The 20,202-nt window shown below is 41.9% G+C and overlaps 1 protein-coding gene across 1 annotated transcript; it reads left to right on the top strand.

Moving 5' to 3' along the window:
- The first annotated feature begins 1,264 nt into the window (after positions 1 to 1,264).
- mrap2a (melanocortin 2 receptor accessory protein 2a) lies at positions 1,265 to 18,835 on the top strand. Its single transcript, XM_072278027.1, has 3 exons — positions 1,265 to 1,382; positions 7,406 to 7,505; positions 18,439 to 18,835. Exons 1-3 carry the CDS (start codon positions 1,265 to 1,267, stop codon positions 18,833 to 18,835), a joined length of 615 nt encoding a protein of 204 aa, XP_072134128.1.
- Positions 18,836 to 20,202: the final 1,367 nt, after the last annotated feature.

Below are 20,202 nucleotides of genomic sequence, written 5' to 3'. Positions count from 1 at the left end.
GAGGAATTAAATGATTCAGACAGTTAAATGAGTCAGGATTAGAGGGTTATGTGTCAAACATAGGCAAATGAGACTAGCTTAGGTGTGCACCATAGTCAGCATGAACGAGATGGGCTGACGCAGCTGTTTCCTAGCTGTATTATCTTGTCACTGTACTTGTTGTGCCAGTTCGTCCCTGGTTTCTGCATTGTTGGATAAACAAATCCTAAATGCACCAAAGCTGACAACTTGAGGTATATTTTGATCTTGAAGGAAGCTTCAGAGAATTGAATGCAAATTCACTGCAATTACTGTGGGACAGATCATGCTGCACCAAGATTGTCAAGCAGAAAGTCCTTCTCACTGACCCTCATGAATGGCGACCAGGGCTGGTAGAGAAGTTCTGCCAGGAAATGCCAGTGAAATAGATAGTTATGGGAGGAAGGAGGTGGCAAAGCTTTACTTCCAAGTAATTGATGAACTGCAAACATTTACTGCAGCTCAGGACGGGGTCCACTGGAAATGATGCAAGCGTAAGTTTTACGTCTGGCGGCGCAGAGCTGTTCTCCCCCTCCCCCCTCCCCCCTCCTCTGTGTGTGTGTGTGTGTGTTTCTGTCGTTACATTAGTGATACGATAAGGATATGTTTTGTGCTGAGATTTTCATTCTGTACTGAATCAGAATTGGTGTCCAAGCATGATGGAGTTTGGGTAGACTGGGCTATTCAGTTACAGCTGGAAGTTAAAGCATAATTTTGATGATGGCCACAACTAATGAAAACTGCCATTTCTTCACTTTTCTACCATTTAAATATGTTACTGTCTCTGCTTGAACAATGAAGTAACATGGTTGGTGTTTCCTGCAAATAACATCATACAATAGTGTCACCTCTGTATTTCATTAATTAAGATACAATCCTGAATCCCTTGTGTTCTTTCAGTTTGGCACTGCAGAAGGAATATCGTTTTTAATCTCAATTTCCTTTGTTATGATGCCAAGCAGAATGAAACTGTCAGTGTTGAAAGTTGGAAACTGATCAAATGATCGCTTTTGATGTGACAGTGTATGGTGACGGCGTGCATTTAAATAGATTTTGGTCACTGGGTGAATAATTTGATTCTACTTGCACATTGAATGCATCGCAGATAGGTTTCTATGTTAACATTAATGTATTTTTGTACATGCAGTGTACATTGTAACTTAATTTGGAATATAATTTTGGTTTAGTTGCCGTTTTAATTAATTCTAAAGGAACTTGTATTATTATGCTTTCTTGCAGGTGTGAAATGTCTGAGGATAATCCCACTGCAAACAAGACCACTGTCTCTAGTAATGGTTATATCTGGAGCTATGAGTATTATGACTATGAGCCAGTTTCCTTTGAAGGACTGAAGGCGCACAGATGTAAGTTTTTGATGTGAATGGAATTTATCACCCAGCGTAAATCGAGTGTTAAAAGTGGCAGACAATACTTTTTAATCTGCAAAGCAATGTGACTTTACTTTATTAAACTGTAATCCTAGGGGTAATGTTTGCTATATTAGATTCAGCTGCTCAGATAAGAACTAATTTGCCCTTGATCACCATTTGAAGACCTGCCATTTTAATCCAACCTGTAGTGGGATTAATTTAATGCATCTGCTACAGAATTTCACAAAGCTGGAGGACATACAAAGGAGCTAGATCCAGTAAAATTGAAAGACTGTCTGAGAACGTGAAACTGCAAAGCAGAGCAGCCTGATCTTACTGCAGGGCCTCTGTTCAGCTTTAAGTGGATTTAAACAAAAATACTGTATAGCATTATGGTAGGAAATTGGAGAGAGAAGCAACAACAGTTAATATACTACTTCAAATGATATGCAACCAGACTGCAGAACAGCATTATAGTGTTGAATATTACATAGAAAATAGTTGAATCAATTTGTGTTGGTGATACTGAAAAAAAGCGTGACTGCATCTTTTTAGTGCTGATATTTTATTGAATGCTGTGAAAGATCATTCAATACAGCAATGTAAATTAATATAATTCAATGAGAATTGAGTCAAAAATTATTATTTTTAAAATTCTAAGCAATTTGTGTTGTTGAGTTGTAGAAATCAGAAGTGACCTTTGGAGATCTTGCTAGTTTAAAGCTCATATGTTCTCAGACAGAATTCATTCCTACACTAGCAGTTATGTGCTCGTGCAACTCAGGGTACTTTGGTTGAAATACTTGAGAATCTTTTGAGTTTTGGAGAACTTAGATGAGTGATTAACTCAACTATATTGGTAAAGGTTTGATACATGAGAAGAAATTAAATCTCAGTAAAACAGTATTCAATTAATTTTGAACTAAGTGTTTTCAGTTAATAAAAGCCTAAGAAATTAAAGATCTTTTTGGCATATATTCCTGAGAGAGTTAGTAGACCATGCATTATGGCCTCCTACCAAATTATAAAACTTTGAGACTTGTAAGATTCTGGTTGACTCTGATATTTGCTTTTTCCTTATTCTCCCTCATTGGTTTGTTATTCAGATACACCCCGTGGCCACTTTATTAGGTACAGGAGGTAACACTCCAAGGTTCGACGTGTTGTGTCTTCAGAAATACTCTTCTGCACCTAACTGTTGTAACAAAAGTTTAGTTACTGTCATCTTCCTGTCAGCTTGACCCAGTCTGGCCTCTGACCTCTCTCATTAACAAGGCATTTTTGCAGACATAGTCGCTGTGCACTGGATATTTTATTGTTTTTTTTTTTTTTTTTTTGCACCATTCTCTGTAAACTCTAGAGATTGTTGTGTTGGAAAATCCCAGATCAGCAGTTTCTATGTTGCACAAATCCCCCCATCTGGCACGAATAATCATTCCGCAGTTAAAGTCAATTAGATCACATTTCTTCCCCATTCTGATGTTTGCCCTGAACAACAACTGAACCTCTTGTCCATATCTGCATGCTTTATTGCATTGTGTTGCTGCCACGTGATTGGCTGATTAGATATTTCCATAACGGACAGGTGTACCTAATAAAATGGCCACTGAGTGTTTATTTGCTTTCTGCTGTTAAGCGCAATGTTTCCACCCTGGTTTATTGTGAAAACAGTTAACATGCTTGCAATTACAAATAAGAATTTAGGGAAATGATTTGTTTTCTTTCCTGTTGTTATGCAACATATCCATCAAGGAATGAGACGGAGTTAGTCCGGAGCAATTTTATCCCTGTGTCTTAGCTTTCATGATATTTGCTGACAATCATTACAAGCATAATCTGTTAAAATCAACCCCACAGTTCAGAATGATCACTTTAAAGCAACAATCAAAGCTATCATCTTTAACAACATAGAACAGCACAGCACTAGACAGGCCAGTTGACCCTCAATTCATATTAAATGCCTTCCTCTGGTGTTTCATCCATTCCCTTCATTTTCATGTGTCCATCTAAAGGCCTCAAATTCCACCAAACTACCTGCTTCCTATTCAGGTACCTACCACTCTGTACATAAAATACTTCCCCTCCCATCACTTTTAAACTACTATCCCCCACCCACAACAATAGATGCTTTTTCTCTACCTGGGGGAAAAATTCTGACTGCCTTTCATAATTTAAAAAAAAACTCTTATCTGCTCACCCTTCCGCCTCAGCCTCTGATGGCCTAGGGAGACCAACCCAACTTTGTCCAACCTTACTGTATAGCTCATACCCTCTAATCTAGGCAGCATCCTGGTAACCCCCTTCTGCACCCTCTCTGCAGTCTCCACGCCCTTCCTATAATAGAGCAACCGGAACCATGTGCAATACTCCAATTGTGGCCTGACTAATGTTTTATACAGCTGCAGCATGGTTTCCTTACTCTTATGCTCAGCACTCCTTCCACTGAAGGCAAGTGGAGCATAAAACTTCTTTATCACTTTATCTATTTGCATAGCCACTGCACTGAACATCATTTGCCTTCCCAAAGCGAAATGTCTCACATTAATAAAAACTGCTGGTGAACGCAGCAGGCCAGGCAGCATCTGTAGGAAGAGGTACAGTCGACGTTTCAGGCCGAGACCCTTCATCAGGACTAACTGAAGGAAGAGTTAGTAAGAGATTTAAGAGGAGGAGGGGGAGATCCAAAAATGATAGGAGAAGACAGGAGGGGGAGGGATGGATCCAAGAGCTGGACAGGTGATTGGCAAAAGGGATATGAGAGGATCATGGGACAGGAGGCCTAGGGAGAAAGAAAGGGAGAGGGGAGAAGCCCAGAGGATGGGCAAGGAGTATAGTCACAGGGACAGAGGGAGTAAAAAGAGAGAGAGAGAGAGAAACAAATTAATAATAATAAATAAATAACGGGATGGGGTACGAGGGGGAGGTGGGGCATTAACGGAAGTTAGAGAAGTCAATGTTCATGCCATCAGGTTGGAGGCTACCCAGACGGAATATTAGGTATTGTTCTTCCAACCTGAGTGTGGCTTCATCTTGACAGCAGAGGAGGCCGTGGATATGAAGCCACACTCAGGTTGGAGGAACAACACCTTATATTCCGTCTGGGTAGTCTCCAACCTGATGGCATGAACATTGACTTCCCTAGCTTCTGTTAATGCCCCACCTCCCCTTCGTACCCCATCCGTTATTTATTTATTTATTATTATTATTTTTGCTCTCTCTCCTTTTTCTCCCTCTGTCCCTCTCACTATACTCCTTACCCATCCTCTGGGCTTCCCCCCACCCTTTTCTTTCTCCCTAGGTCTCCCATCCCATGATCCTCTCATATCCCTTTTGCCAATCAACTGACCAGCTCTTAGCTCCATCCCTCCCCCTCCTGTCTTCACCTATCATTTCGGATCCCCCCCCCCTCCCCTTCCCACTTTCAAATCTCTTACTATCTCTTCTTTCAGTTAGTCCTGACGAAGGGTCTGGGCCCGAAACGTCGACTGTACTTCTTCCTATAGATGCTGCCTGGCCTGTTGTGTTCACCAGCAATATTTATGTGTGTTGCTTGAAATTCCAGCATCTGCAGATTTTCTCGTGTTTGCCTCATGTTAAACTCCATTTGCCACTTCTCTGCCCATTTCTGAAACTGGTCTATATTCTGCTGTATTGTTTGATAGTCCTTTACATGGTCCACAACTCCACTGATCTTGATGCCATCTGTAAACCTTCTAATCTACCAAAATACATTTTCATTGATATAAAGAATAGTTCAACATAGTATGCTCAATTCTAAGTCAATATAATTCCTTCACCCTGAATCCCCTGAATCTTTACCTTCTGAATCAACCTACCATGAGGATCTTATCAAATGCCTCATTGAAATCAACGTAGTTAGCGTTCACTGCTTTAACCTCATCTCGTCTTTAAGGCATGACCTGCCCTGCAGAAAGCCGTTTTGGCTGTCTCTAAGCAGGCCATTCCTTTCCAAATCCACACAAATCTTATCTCACAGCATCCTTTTCCTACTACTAAGTTGAGGCTCACTGGTGTATAGTTTCCTGGGTTATCCCTATTTCTGTTTTTTTTGAACAAAGGCACAACAGTTGCTACTCTCATGTCCTCTGGAACTTCACCTGTTGCTAGGGAGGAAGTAAAATCCTTGATGTCCGTAAACATTCACGCATAATTTCATATAATTCTCCAGCTGCATTCCTCAGTGTATGCTAATTTTCTGATAGGGTGCAACTTGTGCTTTGGATTACCCTCCTCTTATATTTTAATGAAGCCGATTGCATGTTCCTCTCTTTGTCCAGCTTACTGGGAGGCACCCTGCACTCACACCATGAGTGAATGTCTGTGACTTGCTGTAACTTAAATGGTGAATTGACAAATTGAAATTATGTTCATGTTAAAAGGCTACGTATTGATCTTCAGCTGATCCAGCTAATCTTCAGTGTTTGCTATACAGGCTTGATTTAATGACTATTCCCTTTGCTGTTTGCACATTTAAACTGGAACAATCTTCCAACATCAGCACATGTGGAGATTGTAGCGAGGGTAATCAATCCAACTCTAGTAAACAGGATGTGGAGAAGAATATGTCAGCAGCCTTGTTAAACGTAGCTTTATCAAATATGATTGTGTAATTGAGTAGACTTCATATTACAGCTTTATAAGATATTGGTGAGACTGTGCTGGAATATTGTGTCCTCTGCTCACTATTCCAAGGGATCCTTTGACTAAGCTGGAGAGGGTTCAGAACAGGTTCACAAGGATGTTGCTGGGACTGAGGGCTTGGGTTATAAGAAGAAATTTATTGGTTAGCACTGTTTTCACTGACGTGATGGAGGCGAAGGCTGATATTGTAGGATATATAAAATCATGAGGGCCGTAGATACGGTTCAGGGTCAGTCTTATTCACAGGGAAGGGATGCTTAAACTAGAGAGCATAGGGTTAAGGTGAGAGGGGAATGAAATAAAGTGGCAAGTTTTTCCACACGGAGTGTGGTGGTTATATGGAATGAGCTGTTAAGGGAAGTGGTAAAGGCAAGGACAATTACAATGGTTGAAAGATATTGGGATGGCTACATGGATAGGAAATATATGTGGTGACACAATAGTGTAGCAGTTAGCATAACCGCTTTACAGCACCAGCGATCACTTACTGGGGTTTGATTCCCACCACTGTCTGTAAGGAGTTTTATGTTCTCCCTGTGATCCTGTGGTTTTCCTCCAGTTTCCCACCACATTCCAAAGGTGTACAGGTTAGGGTCAGCAAGTTGTGGGCAGCTATGTTTGCGCAGGAAGTGTGGCGACAGTCATGGGCTGCCCCTAGCACAATCCTCGGACTACGTTGGTCGTTGATGCAGAATGATGCATTTCAATCTATGTTTCAATGCTTTGGTGTGACAAATCTAGCTAAATACAGTGAAAAGCTTTTGTTTGCATGATATCCAGACAGACCATTACATTGGGGTAGCAAAAAGGAAAACAATGCAGAATGTAGTTCTACAGTTACAGAGAAAGTACAGTGCAGATAGGCAAATAAAGTGCAAGGTGAGGTAGACTGAATGGTCCAGAGTGCATTTTTTAGCTTTTGAAGGTCTTTTCAACAGGGTAATAAAAATGGGATAGAAGCTGTCCTTGATCCTGGTAGTATATGCTCTATAGCTTCTGTAATCCTTGTCCCTGATGGGAAACGGAAGAGAATGCCCAGGGTGGAAGGGTACCTTGATTGGATTGGTGGCTCTCCCAAGGATTAATTTATCATGTAACTTTTTGGTTCTACCACTAATATCCTTGCTGGACTGACCTGTGATTGTCTGTGTGTATGGATCTGGCATGGGCTTCCAACTCTGAATCCTTGCAGAAGGTTTTTCCATGTCTTTGACTCTAAAACCTGTACACGCTTGGCATTGCTGACCATCTCATTATTTGAAGAAAGGATCTACTAGATTGTCTGTACAAAAGAGATATTTCAGCCATGCTGCTTTTCAAGTTACAACTTTGTGAAGCAAAGTACTCTTTTTCAGATTCCATAGTGATTGGATTTTGGGTCGGCCTGGCTGTCTTCGTGCTCTTCATGTTTTTCGTGTTGACGTTACTAACCAAGACGGGAGCCCCACACCAAGAGTAGGTGCAGAAGTTGAAACATTTCTCATTTTGAAACTGTTGCGAAGAGCATTAAAGGCGTAATGCTGCTTTCTCCCAAAGCTATACGCTGCTTCCAATGAGAGAGGCAGGGCACAGGGAAATCAGTGAGAGTGCACTGGAAAGCTGTTTTTCTGAATGAGGGGTTGACAACCAAAGGATTAAGACCATAAGATATAGGAGCAGAATTAGGCCATTTGGCCCATCAAGCCTGCTCTGCCATTTCATCATGGCCGATCCATTTTTCCTCTAAACCCCATTCTTCTGCCTCCCCCTACCCCATATCCCTTCATGCTCAGACCAATCAAGAATCTTACCCTGACCAATCAATGTGTGGCTCTGGGCCTGTATTCACCAGAATTCAGAAGAATGAGGGGTGACCTCATTTAAAAACTACCAAATTGTGAAAGGCCTTGATAGAGTGGATGTAAAGAGGATGTATCCTATGGTGAGAGAGTCTAAGACCAGAGGACATAGCGTCAGAATAGAGTAGTGTCCTTTTAGAATGGGGATGAGGAGGAATTTCTTTAACCAGAGAGTGGTGAATCTGCAAAATTCAATGAGGTCACCCCTCTCTTCTGAATTCTGGTGAATACAGACCCAGAGCCATCAAATGCTCTTCATATGACAAGCTGCCTAATAATGAAATCATTTTTGTGAACTTTCTTTGAACCCTCTCCAGTTTCAGCACGTCCTTTCTATGATAAGGGGCCCAAAACTGCTCACAATACTCCCAAGTGAGGCCTCACCAGTGCTTTATAAAGTCTCAGCATTACATCCTTGCTTTTATATTCTAGTCCTCTTGGAATGAACGATAACATCACATTTGGCTTCCTCATCAAAGACTCAACCTGCAAATTAACCTTCAGGAACTCCTGCACAAGGACTCTCAAACCCCTTTGCACCTCAGATTTTTGTATTTTCTCTCCATTGAGAAAATAGTCAACCTTTTCATTTCTTCTATCAAAGAGCATGGACATACATTTCCCAAGACTGTATTCCATCTGCCACTTCTTTGCCCAATTTCCCAACCTGTCTAAGTCCTTCTGTAGCCTCTCTTTTCTCAAAACTACCTGCCCCTCCACCTATCTTTGTATTGTCTGAAAACATTGCAACAAATCCATCAATTCCGTCATCCAAATCATTGACATATAAGGTTAAAAAAAAAAATCAGTCCCAACACAGACACCTGTGGAACATCACTAGTCGCTGGCAACCAACCAGAAAAGGCTCCCTTTAGTCCCACTCTTTGCCTCCTGCCAATCAGCCTCTGCTTTATCCATGCTAGAATCTTTCCTGTAATCCCGTGGGCTCATAGCTTGTTAAGCAGCCTCGTGTGGCACCTTGTCAAAGGCTTTCTTAAAATCCAAGTACACAACATCAACCAATTCTTACAGGGATAAGTGCCAGGTGGGAGATCCGTGGGGAGGGAAAGATGTACTTAGTGGTGGGGTCCTGTTGAAGGTGGCAGAAGTTGCAGAGGATAATGTGTTGGATCGGAGGCTAGTGGGGTGGTAGGGGAGGACAAGGGGAACTCTGTCCCTGTTGTGGTGGGAGGATGGGGTGAGAGCCGAAGTGCAGGAAATGGAGGAGATGCGGGTGAGGGCATCATTGATGACAGCAGAAGGGAAACCACGATCCTTAAAGAAAGAGGACATTTGAGATGTCCTGGAATGGAAACCCTCATCCTGGGAGTAGATGCAGTGGAGACAGAGGAACTGGGAATAGGGAATGGCATTTTTGCATGTGACAGGGTGGAAAGAGGTATAGTTCACCACTCCTCTCTCCTGTTCCAACCTCACTCGCTCTGAAAGCACTGCCCTCCACTCTCTCCGCACTAATCCCAACCTCACCATCAAATCTGCTGACAAAAGTGGTGCCGTAGTAGTCTGGCAGACGGACCTCTACCTCACTGAGGCCAAACGGCAGCTCTCTGACACCTCCCCTTACTTACCCCTGGAACAGGACCCCACCGAAAAACATCAAACCATTGTCTCCTGTACCATCACCGCCCTTATCAACTCCGGAGACCTTCAATCCTCAGCCACTAAACTCATAATTCCCACACCCTGTACCGCTCGGTTTTGCCTCCTCCCCAAGATCCACAAGCCTGACTGTCTTGGCAGACCCATTGTTTCCGCCTGCTCCTGTCCCACTGAACTTGTATCTGCCTACCTGGACTCCATTTTGTCACCCATAGTTCAATCTCTCTCCACCTACATCCGGGATATATCCCATGCCCTGCACCTCTTCAATAACGTCCAGCTTCCCTGGTCCCGACTGCATCATTTTCACCATGGATGTCCAATCCCTATACACCTCCATTCCCCATGAAGAAGGCCTCAAAGCCCTCCACTACCTTCTGGATAATAGACCTCACCAGTTCCCCACCACCACTACCCTCCTCCGGTTGGCAGAACTAGTTCTCACACTCAATAACTTCTCTTTTGGCTCTTCCCACCTTCTTCAGACCAAGGGTGTAGCTATGGGAACCCGCATGGGCCCCAGCTATGCCTGCCTCTTCGCTGGTTATGTGGAACAGTCTGTGCTCCAAACCTATTCTGGTACTGCTCCCCAACTTTTCCTTCGGTACATTGACGACTACATTGGTGCTGCTTCCTGCACCCATGCTGAGATCGTCAATTTCATCGACTTTACTTCTAACTTCCACCCAGCCCTCAAATTCACTTGGTCTATCTCTGACACTTCTCTCCCCTTTCTCGATCTCTCAGTCTCCATCTCTGGAGACAGACTGTCCACTGACATCTTCTACAAACCCACTGACTCTCATAACTACCTCAACTATACCTCTTCCCACCCCGCCACATGCAAAAATGCCATTCCCTATTCCCAGTTCCTCTGTCTACGCTACATCTGCTCCCAGGATGAGGTTTTCCGTTCCAGGACATCTCAAATGTCCTCTTTCTTTAAGGATCGTGGTTTCCCTTCTGCTGTCATCACTGATGCCCTCACCCGCATCTCCTCCATTTCCCGCAACTCGGCTCTCACCCCATCCTCCCGCCACCACAACAGGGACAGAGTTCCCCTTGTCCTCACCTACCACCCTACTAGCCTCCGGATCCAGCACATCATCCTCCGCAACTTCCGCCACCTTCAACAGGACCCCACCACTAAGCACATCTTTCCCTCTCCACCTTCCGCAGGGATTGGTCCCTCCGCGACTCCCTGGTCCACACGTCCCTCCCCACGGATCTCCCACCTGGCACTTATCCCTGTAAGCGCAAGTGCTACACCTGTCCCTACACCTCCTCTCTTGCCACCATTCAGAGCCCCAAACAGTACTTCCAAGTGAGGCAACACTTCACTTGTGAGTCTGTTGGGGTCATCTATAGCATCCGGTGCTCCCGGTGCGGCCTCCTCTACATCAGTGAAACCCGACGCAGATTGGGGGACCGCTTCATCGAGAACCTCTGCTCCGTCCGCCAAAACAGACAGGATCTCCCGGTAGCCACCCACTTCAACTCTGCTTCCCACTCCCATTCAGATATGTCCATACATGGCCTCCTCTACTGCCATGAATAGACTAAACTCAGATTGGAGGAGCAACACCTCATATACCATCTAGGTAGTCTCCAGCCCCTTGGTATGAACATAGAATTCTCCAACTTCTGGTAATTCCCTCCCCCCCCCCTTCCCCTATCCCTATGTCACTCTGCCCCCTCCCCCGGCTGCCTACCACCTCCCTCTTGGTTCCGCCTCCTTCCACTATCCATTGTGTTTTCCGCTATTCCTTCTTCACCTTTCCTGCCTATCACCTCCCTGCCTCCCTTCCTCCACCCCTTTATCTTTCCCCTTACTGGTTTTTCACCTGGAACCTACCAGCCTTCTCCTTCCCACCCTCCCCCCACCTTCTTTATAGGGCCTCTGCCCCCTCCCTCTTCAGTCCTGATGAAGGATTCCGGCCCAAAACGTCGACCGATCTTTTCCACGGATGCTGCTCGACCTGTTGAGTTCCTCCAGCGTGTTGTGAGTGTGACAGAGAAGTGGCAGTGGAATATAGTGTGAAGTGTGCAGTTACGCACTTTGGAAGAAGGGATAAAGGAGTAAACTATTTTCAAAATGGGGAAAAAATTTAAAACTCAAGAGGTGTAAAGGGACTTGGGAGTTCTTGTGCAGGATTCCATAAAGGGAACTTTCAAGTTCAGTTGGTGGTAAGGAAGGCAAATGCAATGTTAGTGTTCATTTTGAGAGAAATAGAATTGTAAGAGCAAAGATGCAATGCTGAGGCTTTTAAGGCATTGGTCAGATCGTACTTGGAGTATTGTGACCCCTTATGTAAGAAAAGATGTGCTGGCACTGGGGAGGGTCTGGAGGAGATTAGTGAGAATGATTCCAGTGATAAAAGGTTTGATAGCTCTGGTTTTGTACTCGCTGAAGTTTAAGAGAATGGAGGGGGGGGGGCGGTTATCTCAATGAAACCTATTGAAATTTGAAATGTCTGTGTAGAGTGGATGTGGGTAGAATGTTTCCTATAGTGGATGAGTCTCGGACTAGAGGACAGTCTCAGAATAGAGGGGCATCCATTTAGAATAGAGATGAGGAGGAATTTCTTCAGAGGGTACTGAATCCGGAGTGCCTCGAGGCAACTCGTGTAGCAGCAGAACTCTCAAAAGCGGAGGTGGAGGAGTATGCCTCATGATCAACTTCTCTTGGTGCACAAATATATTGGTGCTGTTCTAATTCTGCTCACCAACCCTGGAATATCTCTGCAGTTAAGTGCCGTCCATTTTACCTACCATGGGAGATTTTTGTGATCATTTTGATAGCAATATACATTCCACCTCAGGCCAATGTCAATAAGGCTTTAAATAATCTGAGCAATGGGATCAACATGCATGAAACAGCACACCTAATGCCTTCACCATCATCTTGGGGGATTTTAACCAGGCCAGTCTGAAAATATCGTTAAGCAATTACCATCAACAGATCACTTGCAATACCAGAGGAAAAAACACACCAGACCATTGTTACACCACCATCAAGAATGCCTACTGTGCTATTCCACACCCTTACTTTGGGAAGTCTGATCGCCTGGCTGTACTTCTACTCCCTGAGTATAGGCAGAAACTGTAGACTGCAGCACCAGTAGAGAGGACCAAGACAAGAGAAGCACAGGAGCACCTACAAGACTGCTTTGAATCGGTGGACTGGACTGTATTCAGGGATTCATCTTTGAATCTAGATGAGTATGCTGCAGTTGGTACCGACTTCTTTAAAACCTGTGTGGAAGAGTGTGTGCCTACAAAGACTTGCTGTACATTTCCAAACCAAAAGCCATGGATGAACCAGGAGGTATGTCATCTGCTGAAGGCTAGCTCTGTGGTATTCAAGGCTGGTGACCCAGGTCTGTACCAGAAAACCAGGTGTGATTTGCAGAGGGCTATTTCAAGGGTGAAGAGACAATTTTGAATGAAGTTGGAGGTGACATCGGATATACGACAACTCTGGCATGGTTTACAAGACATTACTTCCTATAAAGCGAAACCCAATAGCATGAATGGCAGCGATGATTCACTACCAGATGGACTGAGTGTTTTCTATGCCCACTTTGAAAGGGGGAACAACTACAGCTGTGAGGATCCCTGCTGCAACTGTTGACCCTGTGATGTCTGTTTTGGAGGCTGATGTTAGACTGTTTTTAAAGAGGGTGAGCCCTCGCAAGGTGGAAGGCCCCAATGGAGTACCTGGTAAGATTCTGAAAACCTGTGCCAACCAACTGGCGGGAGTATTCAAGGACATTTTCAACCTCTCACTACTATGGGTGGAAGTTCCCACTTGCTTCAAAAAGGCAACAATTATACCAGTGCCTAAGGAGAATAATGTGGGCTGCCTTAATGACTATCGCCCAGTAGCACTCACATCCACAGTGATGAAGTGTTTTGAGAGGTTGGTCATGACTAGACTGAACTCCTGCTTCAGCAAGACCTGGACCCATTGCAATTTGCCTATTGCTACAATAGGTCAACAGCAAATGCAATCTCAATGGCTCTTCACACAGCCTTTGACCACCTGGAAAATACAAACACCTACGTCAGGATGCTGTTCATTGACTATAGCTCAGCATTTAACACCATCATTACCACAATCCTGAATGACAAGTTACCTCCCTCTGCAATTGGATCCTCGACTTCCTAACCGGAAGACCACAATCTGTGCAGATTGGTGATAACATCTCCTCCTCGCTGATGATCAACACTGGTGCACCTCAGGGGTGTGTGCTTAGCCCACTGCTTTACTTTCTCTCTCTATACCCAGGACTGTGTAGCTAGGCATAGCTCAAATGCCATTTATAAATTTGCTGTTGATACAACCATTGTTGGTAGAATCAGATGGAGAGGAGAGGGTGTACAGGACCGAGATATGCCAACTAGTGGAGTGGTGTCACAGCAACAACCTTGCACTCAACGTCAGTAAGATGAAGGAGCTGATTGTGGACTTCAGGAAGGGTAAGAAGAAGAAACACATACCAATCCTCATAGAGAGATCAGAACTGGAGAGAGTGAGCAGTTCCAAGTTCCTGGTATCAAGATCTGTGAGGACCTAACCTGGTCGCAACATATCGATGCAGTTATAAAGAAGGCAAGACGGTGACTATACTTCATTAGGACTTTGAAGAGATTTGGTATGTCAACAAAAATACTCAAAAACTTCTATAGTGTACAGTGGAGAGCATTCTGACAGGTTGCATCACTGTCTGGTATGGAGGGCTACTGAACAGGACTGGAAGAAGCTGCAGAGGGTCGTAATTTTAATTGGCTCCATCTTGGGTACTAGTCTTCAAAGTAGCCAGGAAATCTTCAAGGAGCGGTGCCTCAGAAAGGCATCCGTTAGTCTTGTGAGACCATGGATCTGCGCCTTGAAAGTCTTCACTCTCCAGGGCGCAGGCCTGAGCAAGGTTGTATGGAAGACCAGCAGTTGCCCATGCTGCAAGTCTCCCCTCTCCATGACACCAATGTTGTCCAAGGGAAGGGCATCAGGACCCATACAGCTTGTCACCAGTGTCATCGCAGAGCAATTGTGATTAAGTGCCTTGCTCAAGGACACAACACGATGCCTCGGCTGGGGCTCAAACACACGACCTTCAGGTCACTAGTCCAATGCCTTAACCACTTGGCCACGTGCTCAGAAAGGCAGCATCCATTATTAAGGACTCCCAGCACCCAGGGCATGTCCTTTTCTCATTGTTACCATCAGGTAGGAGGTACAGGAGCCTGAAGGCACACACTCGGCGATTCAGGAACAGCTTCTTCCCCTCTACTATCCGATTCCTAAATGGAGATTGAACCCATGAAGACTACCTCACTTTTTAATATATTATAATAAATAATGTTATTTCTGTTTTGCATGACTTTTAATCTATTCAATATATGTGTACCACAATGTATTTAGTTATTTATTCTTTCTTTCTTTTCAAATCTTTTTATTGTATATATAGGAAAAATAACATGAGTACATCGAAGTAACAACGCTTACAATGCCTCAAAAAAAAAACCCATCATCTTAAAGACTGAAAACAAAATTTTGTGGTAACAAAAAAAAACCTACTGAGCAGAAAAGTGAGAAAAAAAAAGAGAACCCATTAGGTGTACAACCCTGGAGCCATGCCTCATACAAAAAGCTTCTAAAAATAAACATCAAACTGCCAGCAAGAAAAGAAAATATACTAAATAAAATTACAATTAGATTGTGGAAAAATTATATCAATTAATTCAAATGATAATAATGAGCAAATGAGCCCCATCTTTTCTCAAAATCAAATAAAGGTTCAAAGGTTCGACTTCTAATTTTCTCCAAACTAAGACATAGCATCACTTGAGAGAACCATTGTGACAAAGTGGGAGCTGATGTGTCCTTCCACTTCAAAAAAATGGCCCTCCTAGCTATCAATGTAACAAATGCAATAACATGTTGGTCAGACACAGAAATACCATGAATATTTTGAGGAACTATTCCAACAAGCACAGTTAATTTATTAGGTTGTGAATTAATTTTAAGTGCTTTAGAAATTGTTGAGAAAACTGACTTCCAGAACTGTTCCAATATAGAAGACCAAAACGTATGTATCAGTGTAGCTATCTCAGTTTTACATCTATCACAATGACTATCAACATTAGGAAAGATTTTAGAAAGTCTCTCCTTTGTCAAATGATAACGATGTACAATTTTAAATTGAATCAATGAATGGCTAGCACAAATTGAAGAAGAGTTAACCAACTTCAATATCCTCATCCAATCCTCCGTCATAAAAGTCAAATTAAGTTCCTTTTCCCAATTCTGTTTAATCTTAGACAAAGGATGCTTATCCCATTGTAATAGTAAATTATAAATTCTTCCAATAGAACCCTTAATCAAAGGATTCATACTCATAATAGTATCTAACAGGTCAGCCTCCAATATGTAAGGGAAATTACTTAAATATTTTTGTAAAAAATGTCTAACTTGAAGGTATTGCAGAAAGTGTGAGTATGAAAGAGAACATTTATCAATTAATTGTTCAAAGGACATCAATCTATCTTCTTTAAATAAATCCAAAAAAGAATTAATACCTTTATTTTTCCAAAGTAGAAAAATTGGATCACTCAAAGAAGACTTAAAAAAGTAATTTCGGTAAATTAAACTACAAAGTTTAAATTTTTTAAGATTAAAAAGATTGCGGAACTGGAGCCAAATTTGTAAAGAATATTTAATCACAGGATATAGGTTTAAATTAACAACTTTACCTAATTGCATAGATAAAGGAGTCCCCAATAACGAGGTTAAATAAAACTGTTTTACAACTTTTAGTTCCAGGTCTACCCAAATTGGCCGATCACTCTTATCAACCCAGTATAACCAAAAAGACATATATCGCAGATTAACAGCCCAATAATACATTCTAAAATTAGGCAAAGCAAGACCTCCATCCTTTTTCAATTTTTGTAAATGACATTTACTAATTCTTGGTCTTTTATTATTCCAAATAAAAGATAAAATAATAGAATCAATCCAATAGAAAAAACTTCCTGGTCAAAAAAACAGGAATATTCTGAAATAAATACAAAAAATTCAGTAGAATCATCATTTTAACTGTATGAATACGACCGACAAGTGAAAATGTAAGTGGACTCCATCTACTGAATAAATACTTCATAGAGTCTACTAAGGGAACAAAATTAGCTTTATAAAGATCCTTTTATTTTTTAGTAATTATAATACCTAAATATCTAAAAGAGTCTGAAACTTTAAAAGGAGTATTATCATATATAGAAACAGAATCATTTAAAGGAAACAATTCACTTTTACTAAAATTAATTTTATATCCTGAAAAACCTCCAAATTCATTAAATAATCTTAACGGCAGGAATGGATTCATCAGGGTTAGATATATAAACCAATAAATCATTAGCATAAAGAGAGACCTTATGCATGGTCTCATTCACAAATATCCCATGGATATTTTTAGCCTCACGAAGAGCAATAGCAAGGGGTTCTAATATTAAGTTAAACAACAAAGGACTTAATAGACAGCCTTGCCTTGTCCCCCATGAAAGCTGAAAAAAAGGAGACCTACAATTGTTAGTAACAACAGTAGCAATAGAGGCTTTATATATCATTTTAATCCAATTATTAAAATTAACACCAAAGCCAAATTTCTCTAAAACATTGAATAAATATTTCCATTTGACTCAGTCGAATGCTTTTTCAGCATCCAAAGATACAACACATTGTGGAATTTTAGAAGAGGATGAATATATAATATTAAGTAGTCTCCAAACACTTGAAAAGGAATAACGACCCTTTATAAAGCCTGTTTGATCTTTACAAATAATTTTACCCAAAATATTCTCCAACCGATTGGCCGTTATCTTTGACAAAATCTTCGCGTCAACATTCACTAATGAAATAGGTCTATATGAAGCACTATATTAGTTATTTATTTTCATCTACTATATTGTGTATTGCATTGAACTGCTGCTGCTAAGTTAACAAATTTCATGACACATCAGTGATAATAAACCTGATTATGATTCTGATTCTGAATTTATTGCCACAGATGGCTGTGGAGGCTAAGTCAATGATTACTGTATATTTAAAGTGGAGGTTGATAGCTGCTTGATTAGTCAGGCGGTCAACGATTTCTGGGAGAAGGCAGGAGAAAGGGGCTGAGAGGGATAATATATCAGCCATGAAGGAGTGGCAGAGTATACAGAGGTCCAAATGACCTATTTCTGCTCCTGTGGCTTGTGCCTTATGGTCTTATGAAATGTGTAAGATCCTTGTGGGGTCTTGATAGAGTGGACATGGAGAGAATGTCTTCTCATGAGAGAATCTAGAATTAGGATCTGCAGTCTAAAAATATTGGAGTGATCATATACACCAGAGGAGAGATTTTCTCTCAGTGTCCATGGGTCTTCGGAACTCTCCTCAAGGGATGGTGAACAGAGTCTTTAAATATCCTTAGAGCCTAGGCAAAAAAAATGCTTGAAAATTAAAAGGATGAAAAGTTACTATGGACATGCAGGAATATGGAATTGGCATTGCAATCGAATTAGCCCTGATATCATTCAATGGCAGAGCAGGATTGAGAGGCCGAGTGGCGTACCCCTGCTCCCAATTATTAGTTCCTCTGCTGCCCACCTCCAACCACCCTTTCCTGTGGCTTGTTGTGCACATATTTGCAGCTGTGGTGTCAGGTACTGAGATCTTGAACAAGTATTTGGATAGGAATGGTTCAGTGGAATATGGACCAAATGCATTAAAATGGGATTAATGTAGATGGGCATCTTGGTTGGCATGGATGAGTTGAGCTGAAGGGATTTTCCATGGTGTATAACTCTGTGAACCTGTAAAGTTTTTTTAAATGTGCACACAGTGTTTCTGAAAAATCTTTGTTGCAACTTTTGACCTTTTTTAGCAGGAACCTGGACCTTATGACAAAGCAACAAAGAATGAACAGCTTTGCCGTTAATTATGTCACATGCAAAACTGATAAAGCCTTTTGCCATCCTGCCAGCGAAGAGTCCAGGTCTCTCTTTCACTTCTATGAAAATGAAGTTGGACATTTAGAAAAACAATTGATGATCAAGGCATCTGATCGGGGGAGCTGTGACCTTCTCCCTCAAGAAGGAGGTGGAAGAAGCAACAGCATGGACGACGCTATGGACTGCCTAGGCAGATTTGACATCCCAAACTGTGTGAGCTTGGATCAAAGCTCCTCCCTGACGGAAGACAATCCACCGATGTGTGGGCACCCAGTTATTCTTGAAAATAAGCACGACAGGCTGCAAGTTGTGCATCAAATGTCTGACTAGTTAATGTATTGATGAAACACAACTACAAAAATTCATTCAAAATTTGTAAATTGTGTAGAACGATAGAAAATAATGTTTGACTGTAATTGCAAATACAGCTTTGTCACTTTCTTTCACAGTTACTTCCATGCTCCCCTTTTTTTCTTGATGGTAAAGACTTCTGTTTATCTGCTGTCACCTCATCTTCTATTTTTAAGTTCAAGCCAGTGTTTAGAAATTGAAAAGATATGTTCGTAAAGAATCTTCATACATCTTTATGAAGAGTCAAAAACACTTGAACTAAAATGAATTACCTTACAGTCAGTGTTAAAGAGTATACTTATACAATATGCTCTGTACCTCTGTCACACTTATTTCCATTGATCTGTTAACTTCAGTATGAACTGTGAATCATCAACTCTGCCAGCTTGCTATTTCTAGAAGTGTAAGGTTAGTTCATTTGGTTTCTTTATGAAATATAATTTGTTTTTAGTACTTTTTCCCTGGAGGTTAATTTATGTTTAAACAGTATTTAACTTTACTGAAATTGCAAATTAAAGAGCTCTGGAGGCTTTGCTATTTTATTACAATATTATAAATAGAAGCATTTTTTCATAGTGCTATTTCTCAGTTATTATTTACTTAGAGAATGCAGTTAACCTAGTTACGCAATGCCACAGCAACAATGAGAGAGATAGGTGACACATGCCTACTTTCAAACATGAATATTGGGCAGTTAATAATGAGGTGTGAGAATACTTAGGACAATTAATAGTGGCAAAGCAGCCCCTTTGAAACAGGTTGGTTGCATATTAACTGTCACGTCTGGAGTTAGTTTAGAAATAGCCACAAGTGACACAGTGGTATAGCAGTCAATGCCTTGCAGCTCCAGATATCCAGGCTTAACTGTCTGTGCAGTTTGCATATTTTCCCTGGAACTTTGTGGGTCCCTCTGGTGCTTTGGGTTTATCTCACCGCAGACACATCTTGATTGGTAGACCATACACACAAGAGGCTCTGCAGATGCTGGGAATCCAGAGCAACACACACAAAGCAGAGGCAGTGCTGTCTATGGCCTGCAGGAAGTTGACGTCTGAGTGCGAGGCAACTAGGGGTGTGGTTTGGAGATGGGTGATCTTCCAATCCTTCCTGGATGTGAGGAAAGAGGAAAAAAGAGCAGTTGAAGGTGTGGATCTGGTAGAGGATGAAATGTTGAAGAGGTCCACAGAGGTGCAGAGTTATGGCGGGGATAGAGACAGGGCTCACAGGGCCTAACCTGCTGAGTTTCTCCAGCATTTTGTGTTTATTGCTTTGGTTGGTGGGTTGATCGCTCACTGTAAATTTACCCCTAGTGTAGAAGGGTGGCAGAAGAATAGTCACAGAGGAAT

The sequence above is a fragment of the Mobula birostris genome, chromosome 2, assembly GCF_030028105.1.
Source record: "Mobula birostris isolate sMobBir1 chromosome 2, sMobBir1.hap1, whole genome shotgun sequence".
NCBI classification, from domain to species: domain Eukaryota; kingdom Metazoa; phylum Chordata; class Chondrichthyes; order Myliobatiformes; family Myliobatidae; genus Mobula; species Mobula birostris.
Note: the sequence above shows the minus strand (reverse complement) of the source record. Positions and strands in the feature narration are given on the sequence as shown.